This window comes from Eurypyga helias, unplaced genomic scaffold (assembly GCF_000690775.1).
Source record: "Eurypyga helias isolate BGI_N326 unplaced genomic scaffold, ASM69077v1 scaffold2116, whole genome shotgun sequence".
In the NCBI taxonomy this organism is placed as follows: domain Eukaryota; kingdom Metazoa; phylum Chordata; class Aves; order Eurypygiformes; family Eurypygidae; genus Eurypyga; species Eurypyga helias.
Window position 1 is genome coordinate 29,950 of NW_010257160.1, and position 18,484 is coordinate 48,433.

Genomic DNA, 18,484 nt, shown 5'->3' on the forward strand with positions numbered 1-18,484 from the left:
GTGTGTTTGGCTAAAGAAAAGAGAAGTTTAAAGGACCAGGTTGTCCAGGGAAGTCCAAAGCAAATTACTTTATGCCTGTAATACAGGGCAGGGAGCCACTTTCTTAGAGGAAAAACGTGTCACCTAGAAAGTGGGCTCTAAGATCCAGTTGTGTGTTAGAAGTGCATAATACTGCTCTTGTTTAACCTGAGCCTTTTCATATTCAAAAGCAGTTTGATTAATTTTGTTTCCTTGCTTATGAAGAATGAAACTATGGAGTTAGGTAGTACGCATTAATTCCAGAAAATACTAGAGACTTGCTTTAACCAATGTCATCACCATCTTTCTCTCCATTCACTAAATACTATTGTATTCAACTCCATTAAAGGCAGTCATTCCCCATTAGCTGTTGATACCGTCCCCAAAGCATCTGAGCTATTAAATTTTTTGAACATGTAAAATTTACCATCCATCCAGAGTCTTCACACTATGCTTTTTACCAGATCATGTATTTCTCTTAGTTTTGGACAGATAGAAAATTGTTTCAAAGTCCTTGTTCTTGCACTGAATGCAGTGCTCTCAGAGTTCTTATTCATGAATCTAGCAAAGCATCTCACACAAATTTGTCATGGTTTTTGAATAAGAAAAGTCGAAGAAATTACACCTAATTGATAACTGGCCTAACACAATGGTTTGGACTGCAGTGGGTCGTTGTAAAGAGAAGCTCGTATACTGGCATTCCATATTGTGTAGACCTAGGACAGGGCAGTAAATTCAGATAGTATTGAGTACTGTTAGCATTATAGATATGCAGGGTAGTATTTCCTGCTTTTATTCCTCTGGAGTAGAGCCTTGTAAGATTGTCTTTAGAAAAATATACCTTTATTATATTCTACTTTCTCATAAAGCAAAAATCTGCAGCAATAATAATGTTGGATTCATAAAGGCAGGATGGCTTCTGAGACCCAAGACTGTTTTAAGTTTCAAGGAATGGAGAGAAAAGAAAAGAAATCAATGTCTGGAAGTTTGTGGCACCAGTAACTTTTATTCTCCTCAGGGCTTACCAATGGATAGTAGAGAATTGTTTTGTTTGTTTGTTTTTAATTTATTTTAAAATATGTTTGTTGTAGGTGTGTTCTTCTCTACAGAATTTAGAAGATGGTGCCTCCCCCTGTTCTTTCACCTCACTGTTGCACGCAAGACTTCAGGCGTCGTTGCTTTTGGCATCTCTTTGGAATTAAACATTCCTGGGGAGAGGACATTGCATGTAATAAAAATAAGATATAAAGCTTTCAGTCTGTGATTACACAAACCTCTTTCAAAATACAAAAATCTAGTGTTGTTCTGGCGTGTAAGAAACCTGTCCTGTTGGTATAGTGGGTAAAAGGTGTCATCTGTGTCTGTGCTTTTTTGCAGGGTCTTGGTTAGAAATATTCACAGGCTGGTTGTCAAAGATGCTGAAGGCATCCAGCTTCAGTTGGTTTATGAAAGTGCTTAAAACCACTGAAAATCTGTTTGTTTTCAGTTTGAAGCAGTTGCAGAATTAGTCTGATCTATCAGATTGCTGAGCTGCTGTGCAGAGGATGGAGTCTGTTGATGCTACGTTGGTTTATGAAAGTACTTAAAACCACTGAAAATCTGACTGTTTGTTTTCAGTTTGAAGCAATTGCAGAATTAGTCTGATCTGTCAGATTGCTGAGCTGCTGCGCAGAGGATGGAGTCTGTTGATGCTAGTGAAAAGGCTTTCCATTCGTTTCGGCATGGCTAACTCGTAAGAGTAATAGGTTTCATTTCACATATTCTGGGTAATGAATGTGGAGATCCATCTATTTCAGCTGTAGTTGATCTTTTTTTGTCAAAGGACTAGTCATATGACAGCAATCTGACAGCAAAGCCGAAAGCTGCATTTTCCAGTAGCGTGCCGTGGGTGCTCATACAGAAACATGTTTCACGTGCAGGCAAGTATCTGCAGTGAACCAGTCAGCGTAGGTACGTTAGATGTTTTTGTGGATTGTTTTTTGCATGTTTGCGTAACAGTATGATCTTAAGCTCCTCATTTCTTTCCCTTTATTTTAGTAGCTTAAGGAAAAAATACGCTTCCACGATAAAATATTTATAAAGTATGTCGAACGCAAGTTAGAATGCAAAACCTAAGGCGAATGCCACAGGAGTTGCAGTGCCACTGCCCCTCTTGCTTTTTAATGTTTTTGTTTATGAGTTGGGAGAATCGTCTCCCCGCAGATGTGCTGAACGGAGAATACTCGTGTGTCTGACTTCAAGGGCTTAGCAACCTCCTGGTTAGACTCCCCTGAGAGACTCCTCAGGTGTTCCTGGGAAGGCCCCGTACGGATTTCAACATCTCACCGGAACGCTAACCAGCAAATTGTGCCTACTGACTCTTCACCATCCCATTTTAGAAACGTAGTAATCGTGTCTGACTTGGGTGAAGCGCGTCTGTTGCGGTAGCACCTCGCCAGCAGCGGCAGTGCTGGCTGCAGCGAGGAGCATCTGCTCCTGCTGGGGATGAGCAGGTCTCGCTGTTAGGGAGAAAGCTCTCTGCCTTGTTAGGCAAGAGGAAGGTGTCTGTGTATCTGGATATTACTCTGTGGGCTGCTGTCAATTCTCTCAGAGTGGCTAAAGGATTAAGAAGATAGAAACCTGTCAACTCCCAACTCGGTGAGGTATGTTATGTGTCCAACAGTGTGCCGGAGAGAGCAGCCGTATTGCTGGAGTTGTTAGAGTGATTTCAGTCTGGGGTGTGTGAAAATCTTCACAGTGTGTTTACACAACTGTCAGTGCTGCTCCTGTAGATGTACTTGGGCTGATGAACTGGTGATGGTAGCACAGAGCTCGTACCATGCCCGAGTCTTGAGAGACGAATAGGACTTGCCTTTCTAGTTTAACGCTAGCTCACATATATCTGTAGTCAGAAATACTTCTAAAAATGACGCTAAACCAAGAGAAAAATCCTCCTGTTTGACACTTGTAATTTGTTTGCCTGTTACTAACATGAAAGGCCACAAAATATTTTAAAACATTATTGAGATGTTGATGTAGGGCAGCTCATTGAGAAGCTACTGAAGAGGAGAGACTGGAGTAAATTCTTAATTCTAGTATTAATATACGAAAATATTTTATTCATAAACTGAACCGAAGCAATAGGTAGTTGGTATGATTTTTAAAACTTTCTTTTCTTGGTCACCACCACATCCTGAAGTTACATTATGATGGCTACTGCTGCCTGCATTGGTACAGACTTCAGCAAAACTGCTGGATGTCACAGCCTGCGTTATTGTCAGGAATTGTTCCTGGTAATCAACAACATCGATCTAGTCTTGTCCACCACGTGTCACTTCTGTGCACTTTAAGATTCATTTTTCATTTGGCTAAACTGCAAAGTAAGAAATCTGCTTTCTTAGCAAATCGTGTAATATCATATATCCACCTGGCACATTATAATATCTCAGGATAGAAACTTTAAAGGCAGATGTCTCTAGGTCGCGGTTGCAGACGGAATACATTGGGGGAGCCAAAACAGGGTTGAAAAAAGTTCTCATTCATGCTGCAACTTTGATTTCTCACATCAGACCTTAGGATATTCATTGTTCATGGACGACTGGCAAAATCTGGGATGAATTCAATGTGATTTTTGCAGTTAACTTGTAAAAGGGTTGAGATTTCCATCATGTTGTTTTAGCCCCCACAAAATAGTTCGGGATGGTATTAACCATGCATTTTTTGGACAGACAGGGATAATTGATGATAGCATTCACAAATATTAAATTACTTCCTTCTAAGTATCCTTAATGAAAGTTAAGTATTCTTCCTTTGGCACAGTTATGTTGAAATTCAATTGTTATTTATGAGAGAGAGTAGAAGATGTAATGGAGAACACTGAGAGGCAAAAAAATCTCTGATTTAATCAAGGATAAATCCTTGCTTCATATTCCAAGTAAAAGTCTTCGCTTAAAAGTGGGTGAATTGCCACGTACAGTTAAAACATGCAGAAGATGCGAGCTGCAATAATATCTAAAAGTTTTATTGTGTTACTAAGCAGGACGTTTTGTTTTGTTGTTTTAAAGGTATATGACCGATGGTGGCCTGGGCCTCTATACGCGAAGGCTAAACCGGCTGCCCGATGGCATGGCTGCAGTGCGGGAGACGATGCAGCGTAATACTTCACTGGGACTCGGAGATGCTGACAGGTAAGGTCTCATCCAGCAAGTGCTCGCCTGTAACGGCGTGTTTGATTGACCTGATCTAATGCATATTGGATCTCTAGGGCAAAATAGCCTGGGAATTCAGATACTGCGTACGTGGATATAAGCTTCTCCAGAGTACTGTAGGTTATATGTTCACAGAGGTGCCAGGATAAATGCCGACTTTATGTCTTCTGATTGCTTTGCTGAAATCTCATCTGGGTTTTTGTGCACAGGACGCAACACAAGAAACTTCTGGTTTAGTAGCATTTGAAATAAAAAAGGCCTAATTCTCTTCTCACTTCCAGATTTTTCCAAATCCAGTGTTGCAGTGTGAACATTCAGTCAGGGCCAAAGATCAAGAATTGGGGGACTAAAAATCCATAATTTATGGGCGTTTGATCATAAAGGAAGCCGTGGAGATCGACAGTAATGAGACCTGTATTCTGTTAGAGTTAAATGGGTTAAATACTTTTGCTTTTAACACTGTCAGCCCGTAACTGCTGCTTTCCTTTCCAAAACCAAAGCCTGATGAATGTTACTGTTGATGTAGTAGTCTTATAAGTCTGTAGTCTTATTCTTCCATGAGGGGCCCCAGAGTATAAAAAATAGATTTTGATTTGCAGGTTTGAACCGACTTCTGAACTAGAAGTTTTTTCTCTTTCTCCTTTTATCATCAATGTCTTTCCTGTGACATAATGCAGTCGAGTTTGATACGACTGATACTTTCTTGACAGTGATGTATGGATTGCTAAGGAAATAAGTGATGGAGAGTCTAGCCTTGTTTTGAAAGAAAGTCATGCTAAAGTTGCCTTAGTGGTCTCTTGATATTGGTAAAGAGCAGGATGGTAAATCTCAGCAAAAGAACCGAAACTTAGTAGAGATTCTCAGTTCCGTTTCAGTTACTAAGTCAACATATGCTTGCCGGTTGTAAAATAAGCCTGGATTTTTTAGGAGCTCATATCTGTTGCTGAAATTTGCAACTTGAAACCCATAATCAGCCAACAGCACTGGCTCCTGCTTGACCACGGGTGGAGCCTTTGCCACCCGGTGATGCAACCGAAGCCTAATCGAGTATCATCCTCCTCTGTTGCTGCGGTGTCTGAACATCGCCTCATTAACAGAAGCTATCTGTTTACAATACAGGGTTGAACTTCTATAAGTGATTTTATTGTTTAAGTAACAACCTTCTGGAGAGCTAGTGGGATACATTCCTCGTCATTGATTCCTTCCCCCGTCCAATATTTTCTGTGCTTGCAACACTTTTCATGGCATGTAAACTATTCTCACATTTTAATTGCTAAGCTCCTCCCCTGAAGACACCACAGAAGGACCAATTATGTACATTCAGCGGGAGAGGTTTTGTGTGTGTTTAAATATATCCCACTTAGAATGGGATTGTGACACGCTGAAATGCAATCCCTGGTTTGTGCCAGTTGTTTCAGCTTGGAAAATCATTCGTTCAGTTCACAAGACTCCGTGTGGCTGGCAATTTAGCTGCAACCTGGGATCACGGGAAAATGACCCTTGGCCCCAGAGTTGGTGACATTATTCTGTGTTGTTTTGATTTAGTCTTTCCTATTTAGAATGCAAGCCTCCTCACCTTGTGCAGGAGATATTGTTTTCTGACAATAGGGCAGCAATTTAAAAATAGCTTCGGTTTGGTTACTGGGTGATTGCGATGTGCAGTTTAAACGAAAAAATGAATCTCAGTTTGAGCAGCAGTTTTCCAGGGTGAAAATTGGCATAAGGAAAAGGAGTTGAATAAAACAGTGTAGTAATGAATCTCTTCCTACATTCTGTGACTGGAGGCATAAGGAGTTTGCCTTTACCGGTGCACTTAGGAAACATATGAAGATTAAATTTAACTTGTTCAAAGCAGATGTTAATTGGGTGCATGGGAGAACAAGTGTGAAAGGCGATGAACCTTTGAGTATAAGGTTAATCATTAAAAAGTTATCAGAGGAATTTTTGCCATTTGCTTATTGTTTAGTTTCTTGTGTTATTGATTGTAGAAGTTTAGTTGTGAAGCTTTTACTCGTTGGCTTTGGTAACATAAAGCACAGACCTTAGAAGGTACATTTTCCCCTGCAGCAGGGAAATCCAAACAAGGCGATTTAATTTAATGCTTGAGTGCAAGGTTAATGGAATCATTGCCCAACACAGCTGAGCTTATTTATTCACTTCAAGACAATTTGTGTTTGCATAGAACAAAGGCGTTTTTAATGAAAAGGGGCATTAAAAATGCCTTTTTATTTAGCTTGTGCTGGTTTTTTTTAAAAAAAAAAAAGGTAGCAAATTAGCCACCTATGGTTTTGTCTCTTCTGTGTATATGGACTTGGTGTGTACCATCTGGTTATTTAAGTTGATTTCACATTGTCAGGCACAGCTGCTTGATCTGAGACTTAATTCTGCCCTGACTTTCATATATGTAACTTGCATTTAGGAATACATATAGATAAGGGGGAAGATATTTGAAAGTTGGATTTGAGTAAATCTTTCTGTAATTCTGTACTCATACAACCTACTGTTTAGATAATTGACACATGGGCTGACTTACCTTGTGAACAGGACAGGAGACCAAATCAATGAGCTTGTCAAGAGGAACTTTAATGCTCTTATTAGGGAAATAGCTATATGACTTCTCAAAAAATCCTTGGTGATGAAGTGCTTTAAATAACCACCTCCAGCAATTAACTTAGATTGTTTCACTTTCACAAGTTACTGTGAGGCTGCCTGAATTAAGCAACTTTGCATAGGAATATAAGGCATAAAAAGGTCTTCCCGGCTTCTGACCTGCCCCATCAGCAGATTACGTTGTCTTGGTACTTATGACACCTACGGCATTGGTGGACTGCAGGTAAAATGCAGCTCAGGTGCTCAGCATGGGTTGAACTGCTCCGAGACTGGTTCTGTGTCGCCGTTCAGATCCGCGATGACTACAGCGGCAGTCTTGGCACACTCTTGCCACTCGGCAGTTAAACAGCACCAGGTTCGGTTTAACTCTCAGAAGGACTTGTGACTGGATCTGGCTCCTGGCAGTCCACAGCATTTCAGTGGTGTTTCCTGCCTTTGGGAAGATTTTTGGATAATCCCAGAATAGAATGTGGAAGCAGGAGAGGAGTTGGACAGGGAGAATTGGAGGTGAAGCAGAAATGGAGCAGAAGGCCAGAGAACATTACATGCAGGGCACGGATATATCACTGCAAATAAGAGTGTCGTTGAGTGCAGATTCTTTCAGGTGCTGTGATTTACAGTAATTTCTACAAATGGTAAAAATCACAGCTTTCAAAAATAACTGAAGAGTAGGGTTTTTTGCTGTTATTTTGCATTTTATAAAAACAGATTGAGGTTATCTATATGTCTTTTGGCTCAGGTAGTAGACAACACATTCATTCCTGGAGTGGCACCCTTGGACTGGAATATGTTTAAATTCACTAACTGCAATTTAATTTCTTTAATTCTGTTACGGTGATGAGATTACTAAAAAGATGGGTTGGTGTTTAGTGCTGGAGGGAGATTGTTGGACTGCCTTCATAACCATGGGAACTTGGATCACACTTCAGAAGAGCTGAAAAGCAAGTTGAAGCAAGTCGTCAAGTTGGGGGCAATATTGGCCTGTTCTGAAAAGCGGGGAGAGTGGAGATGTTGCTGCTTTTGAAAGGAGACAAATTCTTCTGAAAGCAGAATTAGAGACACAGTGTTGATGGATATCACGTAAGAAGCTGCATCAAGTTTTCTTCTTTTTAGGTGCTACTTTATTGTAGACAGTGGAAAAATGTTACAATACAAGAAAAAAGAAAAAGGGTATTTTTGTTAATATATTCTTTATGTAGCTTTATAGTAGGATAAATAAGAAGCTTTAAGTCCTAAGTGTGTAACACTTTTAAGTCCTGAGTGTGTCTTGTAACTAAGACAATGCAGCTAAAATGAAATTGTCTGCAATTCCTGGCTTTGCATGAGTTAAATTCTCCATTCACAGAGAAAATACGTTAGAAATACTACCCCATTACTACCCATCTCATCATTTATGTAGTGCTACTCATAAGCATGATGCATAAGGAAAGGAGAAAACCAGAGAGAATGGGTCTGGAATAGACACATACAAACACATAGGACAGTCTTTGTCTTAAAATGTTAAAACATGACAGGCTTATGTACTAAACTTCAGATGGACCCAACTGTTGTAAAAAATACATCGAAATAGATATTCCTGCATTGTAGTGGCAGTGGAACTCCCATCACCTCCTTCCCCCACAGCATCTCCTGCGATGCTCCCTCAGGGGTGTTGACATGTTTGTGGAGTTTCACAGTAAATGAACTTGCAGGGAGATTTGTCTGGTGTTTTACGTGAACAGATTCGTGGAGGGAGGATGTCCTGTCTGTCAGAAGGAGTAACTCTACCCATTGAAGTCATCTAGAGACCTCAGGTCTAAGCTAAGAAAGGTGCTGCCAGGCTGCTGCCACTCTATCAGGAAGATTTCATGCCGTCATTTCACAGTCCGTTCACTTACACCAAGCCCTGTCAATTTGTTTAGAAGTCTGAATTGTTTTAAGGTAATACAGATCAAAAAGTTAAGTGCCAACACCCAAGCATTCATTACTCACTGTATCTGTGTTGCGCATCCCTGCAATTTGTAAATATAGACCCATGAATAGTTCCTTAACGGCAGATTGGCAGGATTGGTGAAGTTACTCACACCTAACAGGCCTTCTACTCTGCTGGACCACCTGTTGGGATTTTGTCACTCAAAAAAAAATAAAATACTACTGCTTCTAAATGTGCAAGTTGTACCTTGGTACCTATAGATACCCATCTCTCTGCCTGTGAAAGATCCCACGTTTATCTTGAAAACGAACGCTGCAGAAACAGAGAAATTCACGTTGCAAAGATTCTTTGAAGTTTATGGCCTTGGGATCTGCTGATTAGAATCACAATACCATATACTTTTATTCTCCAAGGAATCTTTTTACAAGCTGTAATCCAAAGTGGTTTCAGGTTACATAAAGTAATTGCAAAGTTAAGCAACAAATAGTAGTTGAAAGTAAAGGTATAGTAGCTATACCCGAGGGCTGAAATTAGCAGTACCAGAAGAGAAAAAAAGGGCATTCCGCTTTCAGACAAGGCAGGGGTAGTCAAAGGAAGCAATGTCTTTGGCAGATCCATTTCAGTGGGCTAAAGATGACAAACTTCTGGGCATGTAAACTTTTCTCCAGGTCTAAAATAGAAGTGAAGATTTTCATAACTAAATACAAGTTGAAGAACGGTTGCCCTACGTTTACCAGGATGCATTAGTAGTGTGGACTAAGTCTTAAAGACAGGCAACACCTACAGAGCGGAGGAAGATGTAGCAAGGAAAGGCATGATGTGGTATTGTGTGTGGTAGAAAAGGGAGATGGATGATTTATCACCTGTATAACATGGAGGGGTTGACCGGCGAGAGAGCGCACATTATTACAGGCCGTAAAGGCTGTCTCTTTATTAAATCTATGGTTTTTAATATCCACCAGAGTTATTATTTTAATACTCTGCTTCATCCTTTGAAGATGCTTTAGAACTCCCTTGAAGATGAGAAGGAGGAGGTCAGAGATGAAGTGGCTGTGTGAGAATTGCCCCCCTTGGGTTACCAGGTTCTTCTCAGCTTTGTGGCTTGCATGCGAATTCAGTCAGTGGGAACAGTAATACTACCTTTTTTTTTCCCATGCACATACTTTCGGGGATACATATAGTAGACTGGATGATACAGACTACATTCTGGGAAGTACTTTTGTAGGATTTGGTGATAGTGTCGATACTGTTCAGAGGAGCATGACGGAATGGAGATGTGCTGGCAAGTTTTGTTTGTTTCTCAGGCTTGGTCTAATTTTACGCATTGCATCGTGGCCAGCAAAGAGTTTACTTCCAACATTAGTGAGGTTGGGAGCTGTTTGAAGGCTAGAAAGAGGTGCTTTCAGAATTGCTTTTTTGCCTAGATGTAAACACTGAAGAGAAAGGCTGGATCTGGGCTTTAGGAACTGCATTTCTCATTGAAACGTTTTTTTCTCGTGTCATGCCCCCTTGCTTTTGTTGCTGTGACTCTGATTCTGCACTCCTTTATATTTTAGAGAGTATTTCCACCTCTACTCTGGCATCTAATTAAAATGCTTAAGTCAGGAGCTGAAGCTCACTACAAAGCTAATGGGAGGTGGCAGGTGCCCTCAAGGGGGCAACTCATCACAGCCAAGTGAGGACTGTCTTTTTGCCCATATATTCCACGGTGGACAGTTTGTCACTTCCCCTAGAAGGTTGCATTGCGGGGCGTGTACAGCTGAAGGGACCTTACCTTGTCCAGAATTATGGATAGTAATTCTGTGGAAATAGAAAAAACTGCCTAATTTAAGTAGGTGAATAATTTCCCTCTACGAATGGCAAAATCCTGATCCTACACCCCTGGAACTAGATTTTCCTGAAGTGACATTTCCTTTCATACGCACTCACTTTATGTGTATAAAGTTGATCTAACTGCTGATTTGGAGGCTCTTCTGAAACCCTCAATATTTCTGGTTCCTTTGCCAGAGATTAGCACTGTCTTTTCTGTTGTATGAAGTGGCTTCTTAAACACTTTAAGGATGTGGGAAATAGAGCTTGCATTCCAATGGTAAACAAGATTGTAGATACAAAGACCATTTTGAACTGTATCAGGGTCTTTGTGCTTTGCATGACAAACCAAAGAATGTGAAATGCTTGCTGACATAGTGCAGACTTTGTTATTTGGTTTTCCATGTCGAATGGCAAGAGAGTCAACATAGCCTCACAAGTGACCTACACAGTAACCTCTGAGTTTGGGATTTGGAGATTGAATAGATAGAACTAATAGCAGACAGCTGTCAGGCTCCGAAAGAAGAATCCTACTTTGGGGCTGTTTGTTGTGTGTGGAAGCTCCTTGCGGCTCAAAAGCAAATTTCAAGGCAAACTTTCTTTCAAATATTGTGTGTATTACTAAATGCATCGTTCCTAAAAGACCTAAAGATTCTCCCTTTGGTCTGTCTTTGTCCATCTCAGCTTGTTAGGGCTTTGGAGTTGTCCATTATTGTACATTTCATTGGAATTTATCATTAGTGGGTTTTTTTGCTTTTGTTTTACAGCTATGTAGTCTCTTCTGATTATAATAATATTTATTAGTATTTGCTTACATGCTAACAGAAATATTAATAGTTGGGATCTAAGCTTTCTGTGTAGTGTCTGAATGTTTCCTGTAATTGTACTGTTTGGAAAAGGATATCAAAATTCTAAGTCCAAATATAAGATGTATGTGTCATCCTGCATGCTCTTCTGAGCTTTGCTGGAGGTTTCCTTTCTTTTTCTTTAATATTTATTATGTTTGTTAACATTCAGTCATTTATTCCCAGTCTTGTCCCTTCCAGTGAAGAGCTTTCAAACATGGTACTGCAGATGGAGTGGGGGCACACCCTCTCTATCATCAGTGAGAACCCTCCAAGGAATTCAGGATGTATCCAGATGATTTGATCCATTGCCTGTCCAGGGAAATGGGGACTCCTAATTTGGACAGCTAACTAAAGCCTTTAAAGTTGGAGGGTACCAATAGCCCTGTGTATTCCATACACATCCACATCTGCAGCATAGCGGGAGAAGCTGTAAGGTATCCCCAGCTTTGAACTCCTACTGAAAATGCTGTGTATTTCGTAAGCAGTCATCTCTGCCAACTGTCCTGAATGGCAGCTCCTGTGTTAAGGATGTGATGACGTAAGGGGGATACTTTTGGGGTGGCTGACCATCAAAAGAAACGAAAGCATCCCTGACGTAGCACTCACTGAGCCAGAAGGTATGTTCAGGTAAAATGAAGGTTCACTCCCTGTTTCCATGGCACCTCAGAAAGAGGTGCCCTCTCTTCTCACCTCTCACAGACCTTCTCTATGACCTGTAACTGGGCTTTTCATCAAGAAGGGAATGTCTCATTTCCCATGTATGTCTGCACAGACAGAAGCGCAGAAATCGGGGCGTAAGGACTGCGTAGAATGAACGTCTGTCCCCACTGGAAGGACGTGCCAGCTCTGGAGAGCAGCTGCATGTTGCTGTAGGGGTGCTGAGGGAGTGGAGTGGCAGGGACAAAAGTGCATAACTATGTTTTTGCTACCCTGGGATTCTTGGAGCTACTGCGTTTGTATCAGGCCATTCCTTGGTGCCGTAACTTCCTTGGTGGCCAACAAGCTGTTCCATATTGGGGTTTTGTACCCTTCTTATCTCTAAGACCTATTCTACTCTTCTCCATTCCTCAGCTTCCTCATGGTATAGGGATTTTCTAGCAGCATGATAAGATGACTTTGTGACCTTTTTATGACAGCTGATAGGATTCACAGCGCAGTTGAGACTCCACAGAACAAGGCTTTGGTCCTGATCTTTCTGAGTTGAGCCCCAACATCCTGAGGCTTAAATGGTCCAGTGTTAATGCAGCTCGATGAGGCTTAAAAATGCTCTGCTATTATATAAACAGGCATTAAGGCTTTCACGTGATAGTCTTATGATGCTTAAATATATAGGGTTAAATATACATTTGGCCAGGATAAGTAATTGCATACTCTACAGTGGAAGCACTTGGAGCTACATTCTGCTGTTACAGCAGTATTATAAGAATGTGCGTAATTTGGTTTTATTAGTAAAATTTTTTTATATACTCACTCAAAATAAAACATCTAATTTTACTAACACTGATTGCTGCGATTTGAGACTAATTAATTTGATGTAAGTGGCATTGGAACAGCACAAAACCTGTGTGCAGAGTTAGCACGGAGAGCCTGAGTAACTACCACGTTGCTAGAGGCTATGTTTATGTGTGTCTGGGAATATATGGTCAATAAGTAGCCAGAGGATCAGCACTAAATGCTGGAGGTCTGATTAGTGCCTGAGCAAAGTCCAAGGGCTGAGGTCAGTTCTTTTTAACTATATGATATGGTTTTTTGTCGTTTCTTAACTGACAAAGGCTCAGCTCAGCAGCTACCGTGGAGTTACCGTGTACTTTCATCAGCCCCAAGTAATATTTTTATCTTTCTAATCTAATTTTAACTTTTTAAAGTTTATCTTCTCTGATTATGTTGTTAGTTTAAGTTAATTTTCCTATATATCAACTAATTCATTCGTTTTGGTTTGGGGCAAATGAGCAAACCACCTTGAGTGTTCAAAAAGGTTTTATTCCCTCTTTCATGTTCATTGTCAAGATTGATTTATTCTCGTTAAGAAACTTGCAGCTAGAAATACTCGTCGTAATATGACTTAATGCCTTAAACATCTCTTTGAAACTATTTATGTTATTTGATACGACCTGATATGTACAGGCATAGTTTTATGTTTCGTTAGCTTTTTATGCAAAGATTTAATTTTGATACTCAGAGATGACTGAAACATAATGTTGCACTTGCAGAACTGGAACTCTTAGAACACAGAAGGGATGAACAGAATATTATCAGGAAATAGCTAGAGATGTATTTATAGGCAACTGTATATCTCTGTGGAAGAAGAGGAGAGGGAAAAGAAGGAAGAATCACACACATGAGCCTGTGGGAAAGAAATATGGGTATCCTGTGCCAGCTGAATTTCATAGAGGTTATATTCATCCAGGAAAGCCTTATTCTGCACATAATCCGTACTTTGGGACTGTGTCTATCTACTCCTAGATTGAGAAGCTATCCATCGGTGCTTTGAGAGCATTTCTGAACCAAAGGACTCATGATATGGATCAGGTGGTGGCAAGAAATCTGCATTTATACATATTAATGTATTAAACGTGCATTCAAGAGAGAGGAATTTTTCTGAAACCGGAAGATTGTGATTTTGAACTGAAGTCAGGATGAGAGTTCTGTGCTCTAATTTCTGTTGAAATTCTTTGTTGGCTTGTAGTGATAACCACTAAGCCATTTTCTTCTTAATGGAGATTATAAGCAAATACGCCACATGGCAGCATGAAGTTGCTTGTCATTGCTTTTGGTGAAAGCATGCTGGTGGCTTGGCCTCCAGCAACCAGAAGACAGAATCAGAGGTGTCTTCCATGCTGTGGCTTAGAGTTTGGGACCCTTTTTGCAATAGCTTCTGAGCAATTCTTGATTTTAGCGACATTCAGCTGCTCTCTCTCACCCTGTCTTTATGGGCTGACCTTACGTTAGCTGTAACGAGTCAAACATGTGACTGATAAAATAACCACTTTCCTGTGAGTCATACCATATGCTTTCCCCCTCGCTCCACCACCACAATTCCAGTCATACTTGACCCAGTTATTTTACCTTTCCTACATCATCCCCACTATGCTACCAAATTGTTTTTCCTTGCAGCCATTTATCTCTTTCCAAGCAATGCATTGTGCTTTTAAGGGTGGGCTTTCATCCTGTCTACCTTTGTCCTCAATCACTGAAACCCAACTTAGCCCATGAAGCACGTTGAATCTTAAAGTCACTCCCCGCTTTTGATGCATCCTCCTGTTATTGAATCACATCGGTCTCTGATTTCACCTTTAGATTCCAACACCATTGGAATGAGGGAGCTTGCAGTACATGGTGATGTGGTCAAGTTTATTACGGCAATGTATATGTTACCGAATCATTTAGGAACAAGGGATTATTTTAGAAAGAAAAAAATGAGAGCCAAAGGTAACTTAGGACTTAGCTAAGCGAGGCTGGGTGAGATCATGGGAGGAGAACAAAACTCTCTTTGGACATTTTCAGGAATAGTAGTGAACTGTAGCTATAACTTCAGTAGAATGGACTGAAAGGCAACAAGGAAAACACAGTGATTATAAGGAAAACGTCTCTGGCGTTTACTGGCTTGTAAACTAGTCTCTGGGAAGTCTGTCCTTTGGGGATTTAAAAATCTGTAGGAACCCAAGCACAGTCACACCTTAGAGGGAAAGTGGTGTGCATAACCAAAGAGGGGGTTTCCAGGAGAATCCTTGTTTATGTCATTGTTAGTGCCGAAGGCAAAGACTTTCTTTGCAGTTTGTTAGATGTGCCTGTTATGATGCAAAATACAAATGCTGGCATTAACCTAACTAGCAATCTGGGGTTTTTCCTGGTTTGTGTGTGTGATTTTCGTCCTCTCATCCTATTGTCCCTTGTGCAGTTCACTTCATTCAAGTCTCTAAAGACACCCAGTGATCACTCCTTGATGCTGGAGGAATTCCCTGACCTAGAGCTGTCTTGGCCGGACGAGTTTACATTAAGTCTCAGATAGAAAAGTGAGACACCACAGCTCAGCCTTGATCATCATCACCAGATGGCCACATTCTGCTGATGTTGAAATAGCACAGGTTGATGAGAGGCTGGCTGAAAATTATTTTCATTTCACTACTGCACTGGGATAAAACAGGAAATAAGGGTTTGTTCTTGTTTCTCCAGTAGACAGATCAGTGATGCAGTGATTAAGGTTCTAATGTAAAAAGTCACATTGAGGTCTCTGTTGTGCCTTACTGGAACAGGGAGGGATCTGTTTTGGCCTCCTCTGTTTGGGTTGTTTCTTTAAGAATATTTCCCTCTATCTCTCCTGCCAAATTATTCGGTGGAAATAACATCAACACAAGATACTGAAAGGTGTTACTTGGATTCTTGGCTATTGTGGAGCTATCAGGTCACAGAAGTGGGATGGAAAGAATTAAGGTTGAAGTCCTTGAACTCTGACATCCCCCCTGGATGATTTAACTATGAAAATTAACAAAGGGTCCAAGGGAATCTTCCTAGTGTTGTGAGGAGTTACATTTTTAATAAGCCAACAGGATATTTAACAATATTTAATCAAAAAATTCCAAACCATCTCTAAACATCGCTGTAGCAGTAACAGCTCTGGCAGTTTGAGAGTTTTATCTAAAGCTTGCCAAAGTAGAAGTGGGGAGAGGGTGCCTTAGAACCTCTTTTTAATAAAATCAATTTCTGACCAGATTCCAGTTACCGCTTCTAAGCTGCTTTTGTGCCACCACTGTGCTGTAAGGGTGTTGTGTTTGGTTAGGAGGTAGGCCTACAGAGTTCTCAGGATCTCAAAGAAAGAATGAGTGGTAGGGAACAATTTGGGCCTATGTATGTATTGCATGTGAAAAATTGCATTAACAGAAAATTGAGGTGGTTCATAGTCCACCTGCTGCAGCAAGCAGACAGAGGGTCCCCACCATCAGCTGTCGTGGTAGATCAGTGATCCAACTCTGCAGCACATCTCCTGCAGTCAAATGGGAATCATAAAAAGAAAAAAAGGCATCCCGTCATGAAAGGATATATCAAAACATGTATTTACAGACAATTTCCGTTCTGATATTCCCCTTCCAATTTGTCTCACACCTCTGCCAGGATTTTTTCATTCTCCAGGCCCACTTGAGGCTTCTTCTCCTGGTTCTGTTTCTTCTGTGCAGGAGATCCCAGCTTTCAAGTTTCCATCTAAATTTGTTTCCCCTCTCCTTTCCTTTTTTCCACTTATTTTCCATATACAGTCTCAGCTTCATTTCTAGACTTATCACCCTTGTTCTCTAGGGCCCTCCAGAACCAAATAAAAACTGGATGTTGCGAGACAAGTTTCTCAGGGAAGATCGATACCACTTAATAGTAAAATCAGGGGTTTTTTCTAATCATACTCAGAAATTGTTATGCTATTTTTAACTGAGACCAAAGTCTATCCTTAGGTTGGCATGCAGTTTGGAAAACAGCTGAATTTTGGCAAAACAATAAATAATTGAAATCATTCCCCCCGATAATTATTTCATTACTGTAACGCAGCCATCTCCGAAGCAGAGGGGTGTAGCCGCGGAGAGAACAAACATGTGGTGCAAAACCCTGCAGGGCTGGGACTGGGGAAGGAATTACTGGGCAAGGAACAGTTTTGCAAGTTTTTGCTCTTACAGAAATGCTAGGAAAGGTTAGACAGTCCTGCAGAGACCCTGGGACGTCAGGATTTCTGCAGGGTAAGGAGTGGAGAGGGGAAGCCGTGCCAGCATCAGTGCTACAGACCCCTCAGCACAGGGCTAACACAACTGGTCCAGCAGGAAAGCTTTGCTCAGACCTGCTGAAAAAAGGTAAAATTGTGTTTTTCTGTTACAGTTTATGGCTGGAATGATGAAAAGGTTAAATTCATCGGAAGTACAACATGAGAAGGGTGGCACGACATTAGAAAGGTTTGAGTTTGCATAGTCGAGCTTTTGTTTTCTTCCAATTTCCCATTAAAAAAAAAAAAGAGAGAGAGAGAAAAAGAAGCCTAACTGCTTTTAACTTGTTATCAGTTCAGACAGAGAATGCAGGTGAAGTTGCATATATTCAGGGATCAGCTAAGCAGCCTGCAGTTCAGCGATGATGGGGGGGGTGGGGTGTAGCACCATGGGAGAGGCTCCGCTGAGCTTTGAACTCCATCAGATGCTCGAGGGCAATTAAACACACAAGATTTCCCCCTTTAAACAAAGGCACAGAAGGGAGTCTCCCTGTTTTCTGTGCTGTTAATCATCAGGAGGAGAGAAGAATGTGTAAACGAAGAAAGAAAAGATGGTGCTGTTTAAAGGAAGGATGTTAGACCCCAGCAGGATTCCTGCTTGAGTTGCATCTCAATAAATAATAAGCACTTGTTATGCTAATAGTCACTATTTTCAATAACATGATTTGCATACAGATCGTATGCATGTTAATTACACTGTGCACATAGCTAATAATGCTAGTTTTTAATCATAGGTTTTGCCCTTAGCATTTTCTTTTGTAAAATGATGCATCATGGTAACGAATATTGCCGAGTTTTCGAGTGCAAATAAATAGATGCTACAAGGAACTATATGCTGAGCTAGATATGCCCTGAAGATAACCACACATACCCCAGAGGGTGGTGGAGGAAGCCCAAGATTAGTGTCACCTCTGGCACTGACAACATCTGTCCTGGCACCTGATTAGAATGAAAACAAAACGGAACAAAAGGGTGCGTGAGTGCATGACAATTCAATGATGCTTGATAATAATTAACCCCGTCTTGGCTAATTACTGCTTACACTACAGGCTTGTGTATATTGCTGTGCCTTTATACAAGAGCACAAAGTTTAGTAGTTTTGTACTGACTTTATGCCACCTGGGGAAGGACAGGTGAGACCTTGCTCAGTGGAGAGGCAGAATAGTGTGGGTTGAGTTACTCCTTGAAGAATTTTGGAACACGTGACTCAGAGCCACGTTTATATTAGATCAGTGCCTTGCTTCTTGTGACCATAGTATGTCTGACCATTAGGAAGTCTGGACTCCTGGGGAGCTGGGTCTGAAGGGCAGCTCCACATATTCTTTCTTTCCTTCCTTCCTTTCCCACACATCATCTGGATGCC

General features: G+C 40.9%; 1 protein-coding gene across 1 annotated transcript in view; it reads left to right on the top strand.

The window, feature by feature from the left end:
• The window catches only part of NAV2 (neuron navigator 2), a 101,138-nt gene that overhangs the window by 9,888 nt on the left and 72,766 nt on the right, over nt 1-18,484 (top strand). Inside the window, 1 exon segment of the mRNA XM_010153902.1 lies at nt 4,062-4,184. Within this exon segment, the coding sequence (XP_010152204.1) occupies nt 4,062-4,184 (123 nt within the window).